Raw genomic sequence first — 18,656 nt, 5'->3', positions numbered from 1 at the left:
CCAAGCCTCTATAAGTTAAATATCTAAGTAAAATTGTACATCAGATTCATGCAATATTAATTATAAAGATTATAATTTACAAATGAAAAACGTCAGTCTTCTTATTTGAGTTCATTTTACTACAAGAAATAAACTTATCTATCTGCTCGATTCCTATATTTCCTACACAAACTAGACTTACTAGACCTAATACAAAAACCTAATGCCCACTAAACACCTAAACAGAGAACGTGAACATTTGAACTTATCTATCTGCTCGATTCCTATATTTCCTACACAAACTAGACTTACTAGACCTAATACAAAAACCTAATGCCCACTAAACAGAGAACGTGAACATTTGAACAAACTAAACTAAACCTAGATACCTATTACAACAAACAAAGAACTTTACTAAGTAACAACAGATTTTTCATTAGGTTATCTCTTTTAATCTCATACACATTCCTACATCTAAGTAATATCCATATCCATGCTACTCTGCTTTCTGTAATGTCTAGTGTCCTTTTGCCTACAAACCTACCTATATTGAAAAGACCAACAGCATCAAAAGAGTTATGTGCTTAATCAATATTAATATACAAAGGTAACAGGTAACCCATCTACGAGACTACGAGTAACAATAACATCACGAGTACCTAAAAGCTTACAAACACAAAAAAGGTACATACGAAATAACAAAGACAGTATCATAAAATATATAATAATTAATATAAAATACATATACTTAGATTAAAATCGGACTGAAATTTGAGAATTATAACACTTTATACAAAATATTATCACTAGGACTTTTCTGAGAAACAGGGCACACTATTGGACTTTCTCACATACTCCTGTCCAGTGAGGTTGTCATGGACCTCTGAGCTATTCGTACAGGAGTAGGACTGACCGCTTTTATTCTTACACTGGCGGAACAGATTTCTAATCCTGGACAATTTCTTCTGCCGCTGTGATTCCGCCGCGTCCTCACACGTTGTAAGACCCTTGGCTTTACTCAGCTTGGTGTCCTCATCATGTGACTTCTTGTTTATACTGTTGACCATGTTGAGCGATACCATGTGGTTATCAGTATCATATACAGGACCCATGGTAAATTCAGACTCGCAGAACGTTTCTTCTATCGAGTCTCGGCGAGGTTCGGTCATCATGTATTCAAGCTCCAAGTTGTTCTTGTAGCAATGTTGATGTTTCGGGTCACATAGGGAGTCTCTCCGCGCCTGACTGTTCACGTTGTTCTCAGCTTTGTGTTTCTTGAAGCTCACCACCAGAGGTCGCTTGGAAAGGTCTGGTAGGACGTCCACATAGATACCACTGCTGAAGCTGTTGTTGCTGTTGATGTAGTGGTTCTTGGAAGATTTCCGGATGAGAGCGGAGTAGGTGAGCTTGGCGTTCGCACCCACACTGGCACTCAGGTCACCGGACAATCTCCTGTCATCCCGTCGGGAAACTATCCGCCTCAGAGTATCCTGCAACATGAGATAGATGAAGATTAGGTGAAGACCCAAGGAGAAAACCGAAACCTGCTGAATCGGCTTATGTAAATTGGAACAGGAGTGAAGAAATTGATTGACTGTCTTATTCAACACTAATGTTATAAATGGCAACAACGAAATGGCGTTTTAGGAGTTCCAGTTATCGGACCATAATAAATATTCAATCATGAAACTGCATATCATACTTTATCGATGTACGGAAACTCCATTAACGGTTAATGGGAACCAAGGTGCTACTTATCGACCTACTTCAAAGTAATTTTCATACAGGGAGGAAAAATGTTTGGGATTTTCAGGGCAGCGAGAAATTGGTTCCCATTAACCCACGAGCTGCTCGGATTTGTAGTTGACATCTCGTCACTTGTCACCTCAGGCACCAATATGCAACTTCCGGTACATTGAGGTTTGTTTGCATCTGACGTGACATTTCATTTATTTTTTTCCTCACAAGGTGTTTTATTTCGGTACGGTTAGGGGATAAAAATAAAATGTTTTCAACCCGGAAAGTTTCTGGTAGGACGTCCACATAGATACCACTGCTGAAGCTGTTGTTGCTGTTGATGTAGTGGTTCTTGGAAGATTTCCGGATGAGAGCGGAATAGGTGAGCTTGGCGTTCGCACCCACACTGGCACTCAGGTCACCGGACAATCTCCTGTCATCCCGTCGGGAAACTATCCGCCTCAGAGTATCCTGCAACATGAGATAGATGAAGATTAGGTGAAGACCCAAGGAGAAAACCGAAACCTGCTGAATCGGCTTATGTAAATTGGAACAGGAGTGAAGAAATTGATTGACTGTCTTATTCAACACTAATGTTATAAATGGCAACAACGAAATGGCGTTTTAGGAGTTCCAGTTATCGGACCATAATAAATATTCAATCATGAAACTGCATATCATACTTTATCGATGTACGGAAACTCCATTAACGGTTAATGGGAACCAAGGTGCTACTTATCGACCTACTTCAAAGTAATTTTCATACAGGGAGGAAAAATGTTTGGGATTTTCAGGGCAGCGAGAAATTGGTTCCCATTAACCCACGACCTGCTCGGATTTGTAGTTGACATCTCGTCACTTGTCACCTCAGGCACCAATATGCAACTTCCGGTACATTGAGGTTTGTTTGCCTCTGACGTGACATTTCATTTATTTTTTTCCTCACAAGGTGTTTTATTTTGATACGGTTAGGGGATAAAAATAAAATGTTTTCAACCCGGATAACAGATTAGAGGTGGTATTAAGTTCATAATGCTGTTTTTATGGAAAAAGTTCCTTAAGGGTGTCGGCCATTGGGGGTTTTACCCTACCTTTTTCCGAAATGAATAAAAAGTAAGTCAATAACGCTTTCATTTCCTGGTATGTACCTATCTACTACTAAGTAGCTTAGTAGTAGATAGGAAAATTATACACTTTTCCCAGAGCTTTGTTACGAAGAAAAATTCGGATAAAAAGTCGGTCGAAAGTTTTGTTTCGCTCGGGAAAGTTCCAAGTGAAAGTCAAAGAGAGCATAACGAACCTGTATTTTTTTCCTTTCCGAAATCCTCCCCCTTCGAAAACATTAAAAGTTCGAATCGAAAGCTTCTCATTGTTCTCACACAAGTTTTTTTTCTTCATAAGTTACTTTGCAAAGTTTCCAAAGTAGACGTCATATGAAACCCTCGGTGTTGTATTGTGGTGATGTGCCAAGTTTTCTAATCGTATTAGATTGATCACTGAACAGTCAGGTGAGGCTATTGTGTGCGAGGAAGTTAACGTGTTGCGAGGTGTGATATTTCCCGCAAAAACTCTTATCACGGCTGAAGGAGCTAATGAGCTTTTCTGAGTTTTACACCAGCATTCCAACCAACATAAAGAACATAAATGGTTAGGTATTTGTATTTACCTACCTAGAAATTTACCATAGATAAATAATAATAATTGCAGCAGGTACCAAAGAAAAATTTCAAGGAATCTGATTATATACATTGGCCGGAGATGGGTGGAATGGTGGAGATGTCAGGTGACCCAAAAAAGCTGATTACCTATCTAAACTGAATTCTAAAGCAGCTGTTCGAGTCATTCAAAGAGGCAACGCTGCCAACATGCTCTTTGGTGAAATTTTTGAACAAAGACCGTTTTTGTATGGAAAACCCCTTGAGTGGGCCGGGTCAATAAATGTTACACTTACCCTTAGGGCCGTATTTAGGGGGACCGAGGGTGTCCGGGGCCCCCTCCCCTCGAGCTTTCTCCTTTACTGTTGGAAAGACTAAAAAAAAAACCATCCACCCTTGACCCCCCCTCTCGACAAAATAATTTATAACGGCCCTGCTTACCTTTATTACTACCTCAATTAGGTATTCTCCTACCTTGAACGCGGCTCTGAATTTGAGCGACATAATGTTGTACAGGAAAGGGTTTATGGTGGTCGACATGTAGTACATAATTCCAGAGATGTACGTTATCACCTTCATGGTTGTCAGGAGGGAGGAGTTATCAGGATAGGGCATGTATCTGGTGATCAGCCTTTGGAACTGAAACGGTGCCCAGCAAATGAAGAATGCCACGACAACAGCCACTGAAACATAATATCACAAAATAATGACATGACAAAAGACGCGAAGATCCCTTGTCCCTTGTGAGATAAAGTTGATTAGGAAGAAATATTATCAAAGATCTCGCGCACTGACCCGTTTAATCAGTGGCAGTACCTACAGGATTAAACATAAATATTCATCAATGTAGGTACATAGTGATTATGAAATAATTAGTGAACTGAAAAAATCAGTCAGAAAAGAGCCCTTTAGAGGCTGCCCGATGCCCTAAGGGGGCCTTAAAACTAATCCGTGAAATTTCTCCTGAAGATGTGTACCACACACCATCTATAATAGAAATCAGACTAAACTGCAACCACAGCACTCAAACAACTGATTTGGATCACCGACATCCATATTAAAAATGTTAAAATATAACTAGGTACACCTCTATTCTAATTGTTCACGCATCTTATTCCCTGCTTCCTCAAGTCAGAAGTAAGTATTAATTCTTCCCACGTTTATTAATGATTGAGTTGAAAAGGTCTCTTTTTTCCCTCCCTAATTTACCTACAATAGAAGGAGAATGAGTAAGAGAGAGGGGGCAGGTACCAACGAGTATAGTAGGTACTGCCTGAAATATTTGGCATTCTTCCGTCACGTCAGGTTTTCAAAAACAAAATTATTTATCAATATATTTTAATAAATAATTTATATCTACTTGTATATTTTCACAATTTCAAGACGAAGTACAATAACAAGGTAGACAGACCTTTTCAGTTCTCAGGCCCTCAAAATATCCAAGTAGGTCATATTTATTTTTTAACCCTTTAACTTGGAACCTAAAATAATATGAGGGTTAGATTCCTAATGGAAAAAATTAGCAAAACATTTTTTCTATACAATTAAACTTTAAGGGAAAGAATCACTTGAAATTTTTTCAAGCTTGAAAGAATGTAGAAAAGCATTTTAAGATTCTCGTTGTAATGATTTTAATTGAATAGAAGCAATTGGAAGAAAAAGCTGACAGAACTTTGGAAATAACAAGACATTGTAGGGAATGTTCCCTTTCAGACCACCCCGATCCAGGGCCTTTGACAGCCTGACAGGGCAACGGGGACTCCCACAATGGGCCTGTTCTTGGAACATTTTTTTTTTTTTGCAACAAAAGAATACCTACTAGTGACAGGATATATCTATCCTTACCCTGGTGCATTCGCCTCTTTTCTCTCCATCTTCTCGCCACGGGCTAAATAACACCGTGACACTTGGTAGTTTTATCTAAATTATTAACTGCTGGTTCAGGGCACCCTTCAGGAGCCAGGGCCCAGAGCGAATCAAACGGGTGCGGACGAACCCCCCTGTGGACGCCCCTGCCCTCCATCCTTTCCTCGCTGGAAAGTAATTTAATGAAAATCTTATGGTAAGAAGCATTACCTATATTCAACGAGACAATGCAATGCCGTTCTAAATCAGTGTGATGATAAAACTTTTGTGTCTCGTTATGCAGGATGCAAAGTCTTAGATTTGTGAAAGTCTTAGATTTGTGGAAAACTTTCTAGTCTTATTGTTTACAGTGGGTAGGTGGGGATAAGCTTGATAGGTAGGTAAATTTAGTGTTCTTGCTGTTACATTTTACCAATATTTGCAATATTTCACTTCACCCGAAAGCTACTTCGACAGTCTGCTTTTTACACTTTTTGGTCACTTGTTGTTGACAACTTCTTTTTTTACTTTCTTTTTTACTCTATTCCTTAATCGGATGTCTTACAATATTAATCTCTTTGTGAGTAATATGAAGACAATTTTTTTATCTACATAATTATAATGCGATTACCTATGTAGCCTTCACCTAATTCCTCCTGTATATCCAAATATTAAAAGGATACATATTATAACGATTCATAATATTTTTTACTTCATAATAATACTACTTCATAATATATTTACTTCATAATAATATTATATTCCATTACCTAACTATGTATCTACCTATACCTAATCCTGCTGTCTCTAAAGAGCTTGCAGAACGGTAGGTAAACAATTTTCTAGGACAAATAGCCTCCGTATAAAAGCGACCTTGAATGGATTAATTTTGATATAAAAATTACCTTATACCTATCTTGGATATTATATCACAAAGAGAAAGTTACTTTTCATCTCTTTTCAATTGGATTATATTATTCTCTTGCGCATAAACTTTTCGTCTAAAAATAGAGTTGTACCTTATCGTAGGTAGGTAGCTATTGCAATTCAAGTATAAAAATAGTTATGTACCACCTTGGTGGTATAAATAAAGTATAAATAAATAAGTGTGAGCATTCATGTGAACAATATGCTGCAAGGAGAGAATAAATTAATGAAATCAATTAAACGTAGGGAAACGAAGTTTAGGAAGATTAAAGGTAAATACCTATTTAACTATTTATAAATAAGGTATCTTATAATGAAAAACATTGAGGGTGACAGGAATTTCACCTAAACGGTGATATTTAGGTAGGGTAAAACCCCCAATCGCCGACACCTGTTGTAATCGTGGACACCCTACTCGTATTTCTTTAACTCTTTCCCTGCCAAGCGAAAAAGTGACATGTTTCCTACGCGGCCAAGCCAAAAACGTGTACATTTCCCCAGAGGCCAAATGTAATTGCCATTGGCACAACTCGAGTTGTGCCGTGGCCTCAGCGGTGTGTGTTTTACATATTTGTTTCCCTCCAGGCCAGGGCACAACTATAGTTGTGCCATGAGTGTTAAAATATTATTTAGTGTTATTATTTTCTTTGCTTTTTCTGATGTTTATTTTGTTGAACTTGAAAGATCTGGCAAAAAGATTACAATTGGAAAATTTTGGAAATGTATAATACCGAAGATGATCCATCCTGAAACCGATGAAAACATCCAAAATGTTTTGGAATCCTCAAGTCACAGGCAATTCAGATAACACAATGAAAAAACTGTAGTGGCACAAGTATGGTTGTGCCGTCGAGGTAAAGAACACCTATTTCAGCACAACTATAGTTGTGCCATGGCCTGCCAGGAAACAGTACTGGCACAACTATAGTTGTGCCATGGCCTGCCAGGAAACCACACAAGCACAACTATAGTTGTGCCATGGCAGGGAAAGAGTTAATAATAAGAAATCTGCGTGGTTTACACGTGATCAAATCTATGCACTAGGATCTCCTCACCCTCCTCTATCTTTTTCACAACATTACAGCCTTAGATGCCTCGGTCGTCTGAGAGACATGAGCCAGACTAGATAGAATTACGTCAGTTTGTTAAGAAAGTGCTGTTAGCTTAACAGCTGGTTAGTTTGACCTCTGATTAAAAAAGGAAAATAATACGTAAGGTTAATAGAAAGTAATAAAGAAAAGAAAGACATGATTGTTTCACTGCCGTTTTTATTTCCTAGCAATGAAACAACTGCTACATTAGACGCATGTGGTCTGTGTCGTAGCATGCCATGCAGTAGTATGTCTCCTTATGGCACCCGGTAGATAAGTTTGTCTGTCCCGTCGGATTGTGAAACCAAGGGATTATTTGTTTACAAATTATTTTAAATGCATGGACAATATAGACATTATATTTAAATAAAGTAGCTACACCTTCATCTTCATATGTATCATGAAGGATGGTACTTATTTTAATAAAACTCTTTTACATATTCATACCATCACGTCATACCACATAATTATATAGGAACCTAGAATAATATAGGCAACGATGGAACTAATATCACAACATATCCACTGCAGAAGTGCAGATTGAATGTTCAATACAATCTAGGTTAGGTATAGGTAGTTATAATCTTTTTATTATTTTGAATATTATTAAGTGCCTCTACATATTATGTATATTACAATGAAGTTTATGCCCGAATAGCTAGATAAAATTTTATAATAACAGTTTCCCTCGTTTTAAATATGATACAATGGGAGCAGGTACATAAACTGATCAAATTTACTTTCCTCCGAAAATAAACAAAATTGAGAGGGTATCTACACTGTTTTTAGGTGATCATAAGTGAAGGGTGTCAACGAATCACACAGTGTCAACAATGGTGTCAACCACTCCTGCAAATGGTGTGTCGGCCACTGAAAAAATGGGTGTCGGCGACTTCAACATTTCTCTTTTTTGACTTTTTCCATAAAAGTATTTTTTTAATTTTTTTTGAGCAACATTTCAATAAAAAAATTATGTCTCTTACTAAAATACAATATGTTTTATTTATTTCCACAAAAAAATCTTCAGATTAGAGGTGGTATTAAGTTCATAATGCTGTTTTTATGGAAAAAGTTCCTTAAGGGTGTCGGCCATTGGGGGTTTTACCCTACCTTTTTCCGAAATGAATAAAAAGTAAGTCAATAACGCTTTCATTTCCTGGTATGTACCTATCTACTACTAAGTAGCTTAGTAGTAGATAGGAAAATTATACACTTTTCCCAGAGCTTTGTTACGAAGAAAAATTTCAAGGAATCTGATTATATACATTGGCCGGAGATGGGTGGAATGGTGGAGATGTCAGGTGACCCAAAAAAGCTGATTACCTATCTAAACTGAATTCTAAAGCAGCTGTTCGAGTCATTCAAAGAGGCAACGCTGCCAACATGCTCTTTGGTGAAATTTTTGAACAAAGACCGTTTTTGTATGGAAAACCCCTTGAGTGGGCCGGGTCAATAAATGTTACACTTACCCTTAGGGCCGTATTTAGGGGGACCGAGGGTGTCCGGGGCCCCCTCCCCTCGAGCTTTCTCCTTTACTGTTGGAAAGACAAAAAAAAAGAGACCTCCACCCTTGACCCCCCCTCTCGACAAAATAATTTATAACGGCCCTGCTTACCTTATTACTACCTCAATTAGGTCTTCTCCTACCTTGAACGCGGCTCTGAATTTGAGCGACATAATGTTGTACAGGAAAGGGTTGATGGTGGTCGACATGTAGTACATGATTCCAGAGATGTACGTTATCACCTTCATGGTCGCCAGGAGGGAGGAGTTATCAGGATAGGGCATGTATCTGGTGATCAGCCTTTGGAACTGAAACGGTGCCCAGCAAATGAAGAATGCCACGACAACAGCCACTGAAACATAATACATATCACAAAATAATGACATGACAAAAGACGCGAAGATCCCTTGTCCCTTGTGAGATAAAGTTGCAGATTAGGGAGAAATTATCAAAGATCTCGCACACTGACCCGTTTAATCAGTGACAGTACCTACAGAATTAAATATAAATATTTATCAATGTAGGTACATAATGACTATGAAATAATTAGTGAACTGAAAAAATCGGTCAGAAAAGAGCCCTTTAGAGGCTGCCCGATGCCCTAAGGGGGTCTCAAAACTAATCCGTAAAATTTCTCCTGAAGATGTGTACCACACACCATCTACAATAGAAATCAGACTAAACTGCAACCACAGCACTCAAACAATTGATTTGGATCACCGACATCCAGATTAAAAATGTTAAAATATAACTAGGTACACCTCTATTCTAATTGTGCACGCATCTTATTCCCTGCTTCCTTAAGTCAGAAGTAAGTATTAATTCTTCCCACGTTTATTAATGATTGACTTGAAAAGGTCTCTCTTTTCCCTCCCTAATTTACTTACAATAGAAGGAGAATGAGTAAGAGAGAGGGGGAGAGAGAGGAAGAGAGAGAGAGAGAGAGAGAGAGAGAGAGAGAGAGAGAGAGAGAGAGAGAGAGAGAATACACGCTGTCAATAATACACGGCGTAGTTTGATAAATTCAATATTGCAAACAAAAGAACAAACGAGTTCTGTTACACATAGGTATATCTACATCTTGTTTTCAATCCTTTGTTCCTTGCAACGGAAATCATTAGTTTTCCAACTTGCCTGAGGTCCTAATAGAGAACATCAGCGTAATACCTACCGAACAAGTCGGGGAATCGGTATCAATAAAAACGGATATGAGGTTGCAATACATTGCAAAGTTAGAGAATGGAATGCATATTGATGTAAAAAGTTATTAAATAAAGTTCTGTTGTGTTCTTTATTTCTTCTCTTCCCTCTCTTACAGTCAGGTAATTGCTTTTCGTTCTGTGGATGTTGTTGGCATCCATTACTCCTTCATTACTATTCTCCGAATTGAAGTGTCAATCCATCATTCTCTAAATATGTCTGGAGTACCTAGTGTTATTCCTCTGTATGCCTCTTTTCCTTCAATGTATAATGTATTTGACATACCTACTGGCAATTCTTGATATTGTAGATATACAGTTTTGGCATCTCCACTAAACTTCGAAATTATAAATTGTATGAACGCCTGGAAACTATCTAGGTATGCAATGTGCAACGTACAAAGTATCCTTTCATAGTAAGGGAGTTCTGACATCTCCACTAATCTCATTGCTCTTGTAGAGAGTACTAGCATCTCCACCAAGCCTTCATTAAATTATGCCTGAAAACTATCTAGGTATGCAATGTGCAAAGCACAAAATATCCCTTCAGCTTCAAAGTAAGGGAGTTCTGACATCTCCACTAGGTAATCGCATTGCTCTTGTAGAGAGTTCTAGCATCTCCACCAAATCTTCATGAGAATGAAGAATGCATATCAAATAAATTATATTACAAATCGAGATAAAAGCTATAAAAAACCTTCCGGAAGAACGCAGATTTCAATAGGTTTATATTTTATTTAAATTAATTTTCCATTTTTAATACCTAGGGCTAGGGATATCTGTTACGGGCCTTTGTCATTCTGAAAGTGTAAAAAAATACCAGGTTAGGACATTTCCTCTGTATTATAAATTTTTGATATAAATTATTGTAGAATTCTATCTTTTTGTAAATAACGGAGGTACCCACCTATGTGAACCACTTGTGAAATGCAAATTAATTTGTGGGTAGGTAGTAGGTAGGTATATGACAAAAAAGTAAATATTACTAGGCAGGTACTTCTAAATACGGGCCTGAATAATAAACAAACTACAGAGACTTGATTTAAGAGAAAGTGGGCGAAAACTAATCGGCCCGGCTTAGAGATAATACCTACTGATAAAACAGAGCCACCCCGGGTGCTATTTACAGAGAAAATGGAAATGAGCTCACGAGGGATGCAAAAAGAGAGGTGGATAAATGGGAAACAGGCCAGGAAGAGATAAGAACTAGAAAGACAAAATACAGAAGGGTCGACATCACAAAGTGTAAGAAGGATCGTTATTTTGAAATTCCCCAAATTCCTGAATAATATTAAAGAAGAGGAAAAAATTGTGACGAATTTTTAAGCAGAGGAATTTCGTTCTCCCAGCGAATTATGCTTGTTAGAAGAAAAGAGAAAAAAAGAAACAACGTCGAAACAGTTTTTATAAAAGTTTCATTCTGGAACACATTTTCGGCGACTACCCCTGACAGAACAACGATTTTCCGGAAAGTTCGGGAAAAGTTTTCTGGGTAAATGTGGTTGATATTGGATACTTTTAATGTTTCCTTTGAAGTTCAGACATGAAGAAGGAGAAGAATGGCGAAGAATTTGATGAGGCTGATGAAGATGTTGATACAGTGTGGCTTTGAAAGTCAACAAAGACTGGCAAAATGTCTACAAAGTCATTTTATTAATGTCAAAGCTTTATACAATCAAGAGTTTCATTTAACTGCCTGTGTTGACTTCGCTTTCCTAGAAAAATACCTCGCTTGTTATCACCGAAAAGGAATTTTGATGAAGATGTTGATACAGTGTGGCTTTGAAAGTCAACAAAGACTGGCAAAATGTCTACAAAGTCATTTTATTAATGTCAAAGCTTTGTACAATCAAGAGATTCATTTAACTGCCTGTGTTGACTTCGCTTTCCTAGAAAAATACCTGGCTTGTTATCACCGAAAAGGAATTCGACAGTTTAAAATGGTACCCTTAATGAAGCCTTCCCACAAGAGTGTAATTAGGTAGGTCGATATTTTTCGTTTTACCTTTGAAATCGTTATAATCATGTTAGAAAAGAAAATTTATAAAAAAGTTGATGGTTTTCATTCTGATATTCGTTGAGTAGGTACCTAAGTACTTTAGGTACACATAGGTAACTTTTACGTAATTAAATACCTACATACAGAGTAGGGTACCCTTAATGAAGCCTTCCCACAAGAGTGTAATTAGGTAGGTCGATATTTTTCGTTTTACCTTTGAAATCGTTATAATCATGTTAGGAAGAGAAAATTTATAAAAAAGTTGATGGTTTTCATTCTGATATTCGTTGAGTAGGTACCTAAGTACTTTAGGTATACATAGGTAACTTTTACGTAATTAAATACCTACATACAGAGTACCTAAGCTTCGTCGATTTGAAACTCACATTTTTGGGTTTACGTTGCCATTGGTGAAATCAATATCAGATAGGTATTACGTACTACGTAACCATCAATAGGTGTAGGGCTAAATACATAAGCATAATAATGTATAAAGCTACGAATTTGTAAGTACCTACGGTGGAAAAAAAATATTAGAATTGAACTGTTTACTACTCCATAAAGGGCTTACCTACTCTGTAAAGGATAAGTGGATAACTAATGTGCATTAAAGATTACCTACATTCTGCAAAACCCATTGGAGAAATCAATATCAGATAGGTATTACGTACTACGTAACCATCAATAGGTGTAGGGCTAAATACATAAGCATAATAATGTATGAAGCTACGAATTTGTAAGTACCTACGGTGCAAAAAAAAAAAAATATTAGAATTAAACTGTTTACTACTCCATAAAGGGCTTACCTACTCTGTAAAGGATAAGTGGATAACTAATGTGCATTAGAGATTACCTACATTCTGCAAAATCCGAGTTTAACGCTTAAAGCACACTATCACCTGTAAAGCATAGGTGAGAGTAGTAGAATTTCCCGGGTACTTTCGACGTGGGGCTGAAAATCCCCGAAAACCCCCACAAAGAGTAACGTTAGGTAACGTAAGATTTAAACAAGTAATGTGAAATCCTTTACCCAACATTTTCACCACTCGTCTGGTGGCTTTCCCATGATCGCTGCGATGATGTGCTTCCTCTCTCCCATTACACGGAGTGGTAACATTGTTGTTCCGAGATATCGTCGATCTGTGAAGTCGCACACCAATGAGGACGTAAAAAATTACTATCAAGGTCATCGGGATGGCGAAGAACACCATGAATGACAGCTCAAAGGAATAGGCGATGTAAATGTTTTTCAAGCCACAGATCGAGAGTTCGTTGATGATGTGACCATATTGATCCTCCCCATGTAGGATGCCGTATTGTATACCCTGAAACACGAACGTAGAATATGTAGGTTGTTTGTTGGTTAGCTTAACAGCTGGTTAGTTTGACCTCTGATTAAAAAAGGAAAATAATACGTAAGGTTAATAGAAAGTAATAAAGAAAAGAAAGAGATGATTGTTTCACTGCCGTTTTATTTCCTAGCAATGAAACAACTGCTACATTAGACGCATGTGGTCTGTGTCGTAGCATGCCATGCATGGCAGTAGTATGTCTCCTTATGGCATCCGGTAGATAAGTTTGTCTGTCTCGTCGGATTGTGAAACCGAGGGATCATTTATTTACAATTATTTTATATGCTTGGAGAATATATAGAGAGAGATTTATGCCTAACTTATTTAAATAAAGTAGCTACACCTTCATCTTCATACGTATCATGAAGGATGGTACTTATTTTAATAAAACTCTTTTACATATTCATACCATCACGTCATACCACATATATAGGAACCTACAATAATATAGGCAACGATGGAACTAATATCACAACACAATTGTTCAATACAATCTAGGTTAGGTATAGGTTAGGTATAGGTAGTTATAATCTTTTTATTATTTTGAATATTATTAAGTGCCTCTATATATGTATATTACAATGAAGTTTATGCCCGAATAGCTAGATAACATTTTATAATAACAGTTTCCCTCGTTTTAAACATGATACAATGGGAGCAGGTACATAAACTGATCAAATTTACTTTCCTCCGAAAATAGACAACATTGAGAGGGTACACTGTAAAATGTGAATGCCATACAGCGGAAGGCTTTATTGTACAGCAGGCTCACTTGCTAAAGATGTGATTTAGGTGAAATTTAATATTAACAAGATATTTTACTAACGAATATGACGCATATATTGATAAAACTTTTTCTACAGTAGCCCTTGAAATCAATTCACTTGCAGCTGGTAGAAAATTCAACAGCATTCTTTTCAAGAATAGTCTCAAAGAAAGGGTAGTACTTTGGAAGCTCCAGATGTCAATACAATCTAGGTTAGGTATACATAGGTAGTTATTATCTTTTTATTATTTTGAATATTAGGTATTAAGTGCCTCTACATATATTACAGTGAAGTGCCCGAATAGCTAGATAACATTTTATAATAACAGTTTCCCTCGTTTTAAACATGATAGGTACAATGGGAGCAGGTACATAAACTGATCAAATTTACTTTCCTTCGAAAATAGACAACATTGAGAGGGTACACTGTAAAATGTGAATGCCATTCAGCGGAAGGCTTTATTGTACAGCAGGCTCACTAGCTGAAGATGTGATTTAGGTGAAATATTAACTGTATATTTTACTAACGAATATGACGCATTTATTGGTAAATCTTTTGCTTCAATAGCACTTATAATGAATTCAATTGTAGCTGTTAGAAAATTCAACAGCATTCTTTTCAAGAATAGTCTCAAAGAAAGGGTAGGTAGTACTTCGGAAGCTCCAGATGCAATAAATCACATTACTGGGGAAGATTTTTTGTGATAAAAATCGGATAATCACCCATCCAGATATTAACCAAAGTAATTGTTGCTTAACCCTCATTTTGTGGAAAATGTTGAACTGGGGAAGATTTTTTTGTGAACCATAAATCACCGAATACATCTCTGATAGTTTCCCTCATTTCCCTCCTATTTCCTCCCAAAATTCTCACCCTTTTCCACTCTTTTATCAAACTTTTTCCTTATATTATTTCCCTGTCTTTTTTTCGCCCTTTCCCGAATTTATTCCAACCCATTCCCTCTATTTATCCTTCATCCTCTCTTTTTGTCTGATCCACATTTCCCTCCTATTTCCTCCCAAAATTCTCACCCTTTTCCACTCTTTTATCAAACTTTTTCCTTATATTATTTCCCTGTCTTTTTTTTCGCCCCTTTCCCGAATTTATTCCAACCCATTCCCTCTATTTATCCTTCATCCTCTCTTTTTGTCTGATCCTTTTTCCAGTCTCTTCCATCGCATTCTTAATCCTCCTGTCTTCGCCTGTTAACAAAACCTATTTTTCCTTCTTCTTCTTCCCTGTAATCTTATCTTTCTTTTCAGCGTTTCTATTCCTGTCAGATCAGCTAAACATACCTACTTGTTACTGGGTATGTGGCTATTAAATACGTATAGAAACATCTAACTGGGCTGTAGATATGGATAATATTCCTATACCTCTACTTATAATCTGCTCATTTCATAAAAAAAAACTTTTTCTCCTTTTTACTTTCTTTTTATATCCTATTCTTTTTTCTTTCTTTCTTTCTTTTCATTCTTCTTGTTCTGTCTTTCGTAATTCTTTAGCTGTGTTTGCTTTTCAGCTAAAAGTTTCGTCCTTCATTTAGTGCTATCCTTTCTTCTATCTGTAGTCTGTGCTAGTACTAAGTAGGTGTAGGTACGCTTATTAAGTATCTTATTAGGTAGTGAAGGTACATACCTAGATATAAACATTTAACCGGACTCTGTAAACATGGATAGGATTTCCTATAGGATTAACATAGGCACTAACTTCTTTTCCATTTATTCTACTTTTTCTGGCTTAGTTTTTTTTTTCCTCGTCCTTCTTTTTTGCTTTTTGTTTGCTGTCCAGCTGAAAGATTTGTCCTTCTTCTAGTAGTCTTCTTTCTTCTACTTGCATTAGATCCGCTCTTTGATCTTCTTTTCAATTCCCTCAATATTCTTGGCTCTACCTTTCAACCTTTCCCATTTCTCATTTAACTAAGTTTTAACTCGGTTTTTTTTTTTTTTTTTTTTTTTTTTTTTTTTTTTTTTTTTTTTTTTTTTTTTCTCGTCCTTCTTTTTTGCTTTTTGTTTGCTGTCCAGCTGAAAGATTCGTCCTTCTTTTAGTAGTCTTCTTTCTTCTACTTGCATTAGGTCCGCTCTTTGATCTTCTTTTCAATTCCCTGAATATTCTTGGCTCTACCTTTCAACCTTTCCCATTTCTCATTTAAGTTTTAACTCGTAATAAAGCTACATTTAAGTTTTAACTCGTATACTTTATACTTCGGTTTCGGCGCGAACGACCTTGTACTCGTAGTACCTTTAAAAAATAAATAATACCAAGAATAATAAAATCAAGACATGGAATTCAAAATGCGTATAAATATAATTTAGAAAAATGAAAACTTTTGTTTTTCAACTTCCAACGCGAGACGTCTGAGTAAAATTGTTCTCTCTCTCTCTCTCTCTCTTTGCCTCTCTCACTTTCTCTTTCACAGTGAAAGTGGCATGATTTTCACCGTAAAAAGTCAAAATATAACTAAGTATATTAAAAATTTTCCTGATGTAAAAAGTTATTAAATAAAGTTCTGTTGTGTTCTTTATTTCTTCTCTTCCCTCTCTTACAGTCAGGTAATTGCTTTTCGTTCTATGGATGTTGTTGGCATCCATTACTCCTCCATTACTATTCTCCGAATTGAAATGTCAATCCATCATTCTCTAAATATGTCCGTAGTACCTAGTGTTATTCCTCTGTATGCCTCTTTTCTTTTTCCTTCAATGTACATACTTGATATTATACAGTTTTGGCATCTCCACTAAACTTTGAAATAATAAATTGTATGAACGCCTGGAAATTATCTAGGTATGCAATGTGCAAAGTACAAAGTATCCTTTCATAGTAAGAGAGTTCTGACGCCTTCTGACTTCTCCACTAATCTCATTATTCTCATTGCTCTTGTAGAGAGTACTAGCATCTCCACCAAGCCTTCATTAAATGAAAGGGTGAGAGTTTTGGCATCTCCACTAAACTTTGAAATTGTAATCATGCCTGAAAACTATCTAGGTATGCAATGTGCAAAGCACAAAATATCCCTTCAGCTTCAAAGTAAGGGAGTTCTGACATCTCCACTAGGTAATCGCATTGCTCTTGTAGAGGGTGAGAGTTTTGGCATCTCCACTATTCTTAGTGCAACATATCAATTTGTTACCTATCTTTTTTCTTTTTCCAACTTACCTTCTCCTACTTATTTTCCTCTCATTTCTGGATCAACAACCACTACTTGTCTGGTAGTAAAAGGTAGAAGTAAACACTAAGCATGTTGTAGCTCAAGAACATGATAATTATTATAAATCATCTTCTCCTCCGCTTTCTGCTCCTTCTCTTTCTCCTTTTCCTCCTCCTCCTCCTCCTCTCCTTTCTTATACTTTTTGCTTCTTCTCCTCCTTTTTTCTTCAAAACTTGACTTACCTACTTTTTTGTATTTTGACACCTGTTGTTGTTGTTTGCGACATTAAAAATAATAGAAAGTAAAAAAAAAAAAAAAAAAAGTTGAAACTTTAAAACATAAAATCCGTAAATTAAAATGTCGTGCTTAAATTTTTAATATAAAACTTTCATGCTAGCACCTCAATCTTTCTTTTCTTCACTGTCTGAACCTTCCGTCTTCCTTGTTGTATCTTGACAGACTGTTAAACAGGGAAAGTAAATATTAGGATGAGGTAATTTTATTCCAGAGGTTTGTTTTATAGTTTATTGTATTTCAAGATTTTCAGGGGTTTCCAGATCGAGACGAAACCGGGGCGCGAATTTTTGGTTTTGATTTTAGAACTATGAAGGCAATTAATGAAAATATACAATATGTACCTATCGATCTTTATTGATACCTATATATATAAATTTAACTCTTGTTCAGCTCGTATTATGAATTATTCTTTGTTTAGTTTAGCTTCGTTTTGAAGGCAGGAAAAATGATTGTAGATGCCTAATAGATACCTAGTATTGATTTACGTTTGAAATTGGAACTATTAATAGAACAAAACTGATTGATAAAACTGCACATAAAAATAAAGGAAAACTTTTTCAATTTCCCAGCAATTTCATTTCACAGCTTGCACATTGCACAAGGATAACATACCTAACTATTGTATTTTTGAAAAATAAGTACCTATATTTGAAGAAAAAATTCTTCATACCTAGGTAACTTTTGTTCTGTAAAATTGATTGCCACACTCAATCTCAATTCTATAAAAATAAAAATCTCTCTCTTTTCTCTCCCTTCCATCTCCATTTATAAAAAATAGAGTGAATTAAAATACTCTCAATATTTTCGTGTTGAGTTCAGAGATAGAATCTTATTGAATTCTGTGGAATTCGATTCCCGTCCGGGGCAGATTTTATCCTGAACGGATAAGGTTTGTTCTCAGAACGGCTGGCTTTCTCCTATCCTGTCTTTTTTCTCTCTAAAAAAAAGTTGAAACTTTAAAACATAAAATCCGTAAATTAAAATGTCGTGCTTAAATTTTTAATATAAAACTTTCATGCTAGCACCTTAATCTTTCTTTTCTTCACTGTCTGAACCTTCCGTCTTCCTTGATGTATCTTGACAGACTGTTAAACAGGGAAAGTAAATATTAGGATGAGGTAATTTCATTCCAGAGGTTTGTTTTATAGTTTATTGT

At 36.3% G+C, this 18,656-nt stretch overlaps 1 protein-coding gene across 1 annotated transcript in view; it reads right to left on the bottom strand.

Moving 5' to 3' along the window:
- Positions 1-247: 247 nt before the first annotated feature.
- The window catches only part of LOC103521202 (pyrokinin-1 receptor-like), a 164,828-nt gene continuing 146,419 nt past the window's right edge, over positions 248-18,656 (bottom strand). Inside the window, exons 5-7 of the mRNA XM_026832068.1 lie at positions 12,967-13,261; positions 3,846-4,054; positions 248-1,469 (exon numbers count right to left, since the gene is read on the bottom strand). Coding sequence (XP_026687869.1) covers positions 786-1,469; positions 3,846-4,054; positions 12,967-13,261 — 1,188 coding nt within the window. The 3' untranslated portion in view covers positions 248-785. The remainder of the gene's footprint in view (positions 1,470-3,845; positions 4,055-12,966; positions 13,262-18,656) is intronic.

This window comes from Diaphorina citri, unplaced genomic scaffold, assembly GCF_000475195.1.
Source record: "Diaphorina citri unplaced genomic scaffold, Diaci psyllid genome assembly version 1.1 scaffold73, whole genome shotgun sequence".
Lineage (NCBI taxonomy): Eukaryota > Metazoa > Arthropoda > Insecta > Hemiptera > Psyllidae > Diaphorina > Diaphorina citri.
The sequence above is the reverse complement of the archived record's forward strand: the minus strand, read 5'-3'. Positions and strand labels throughout refer to the sequence as shown.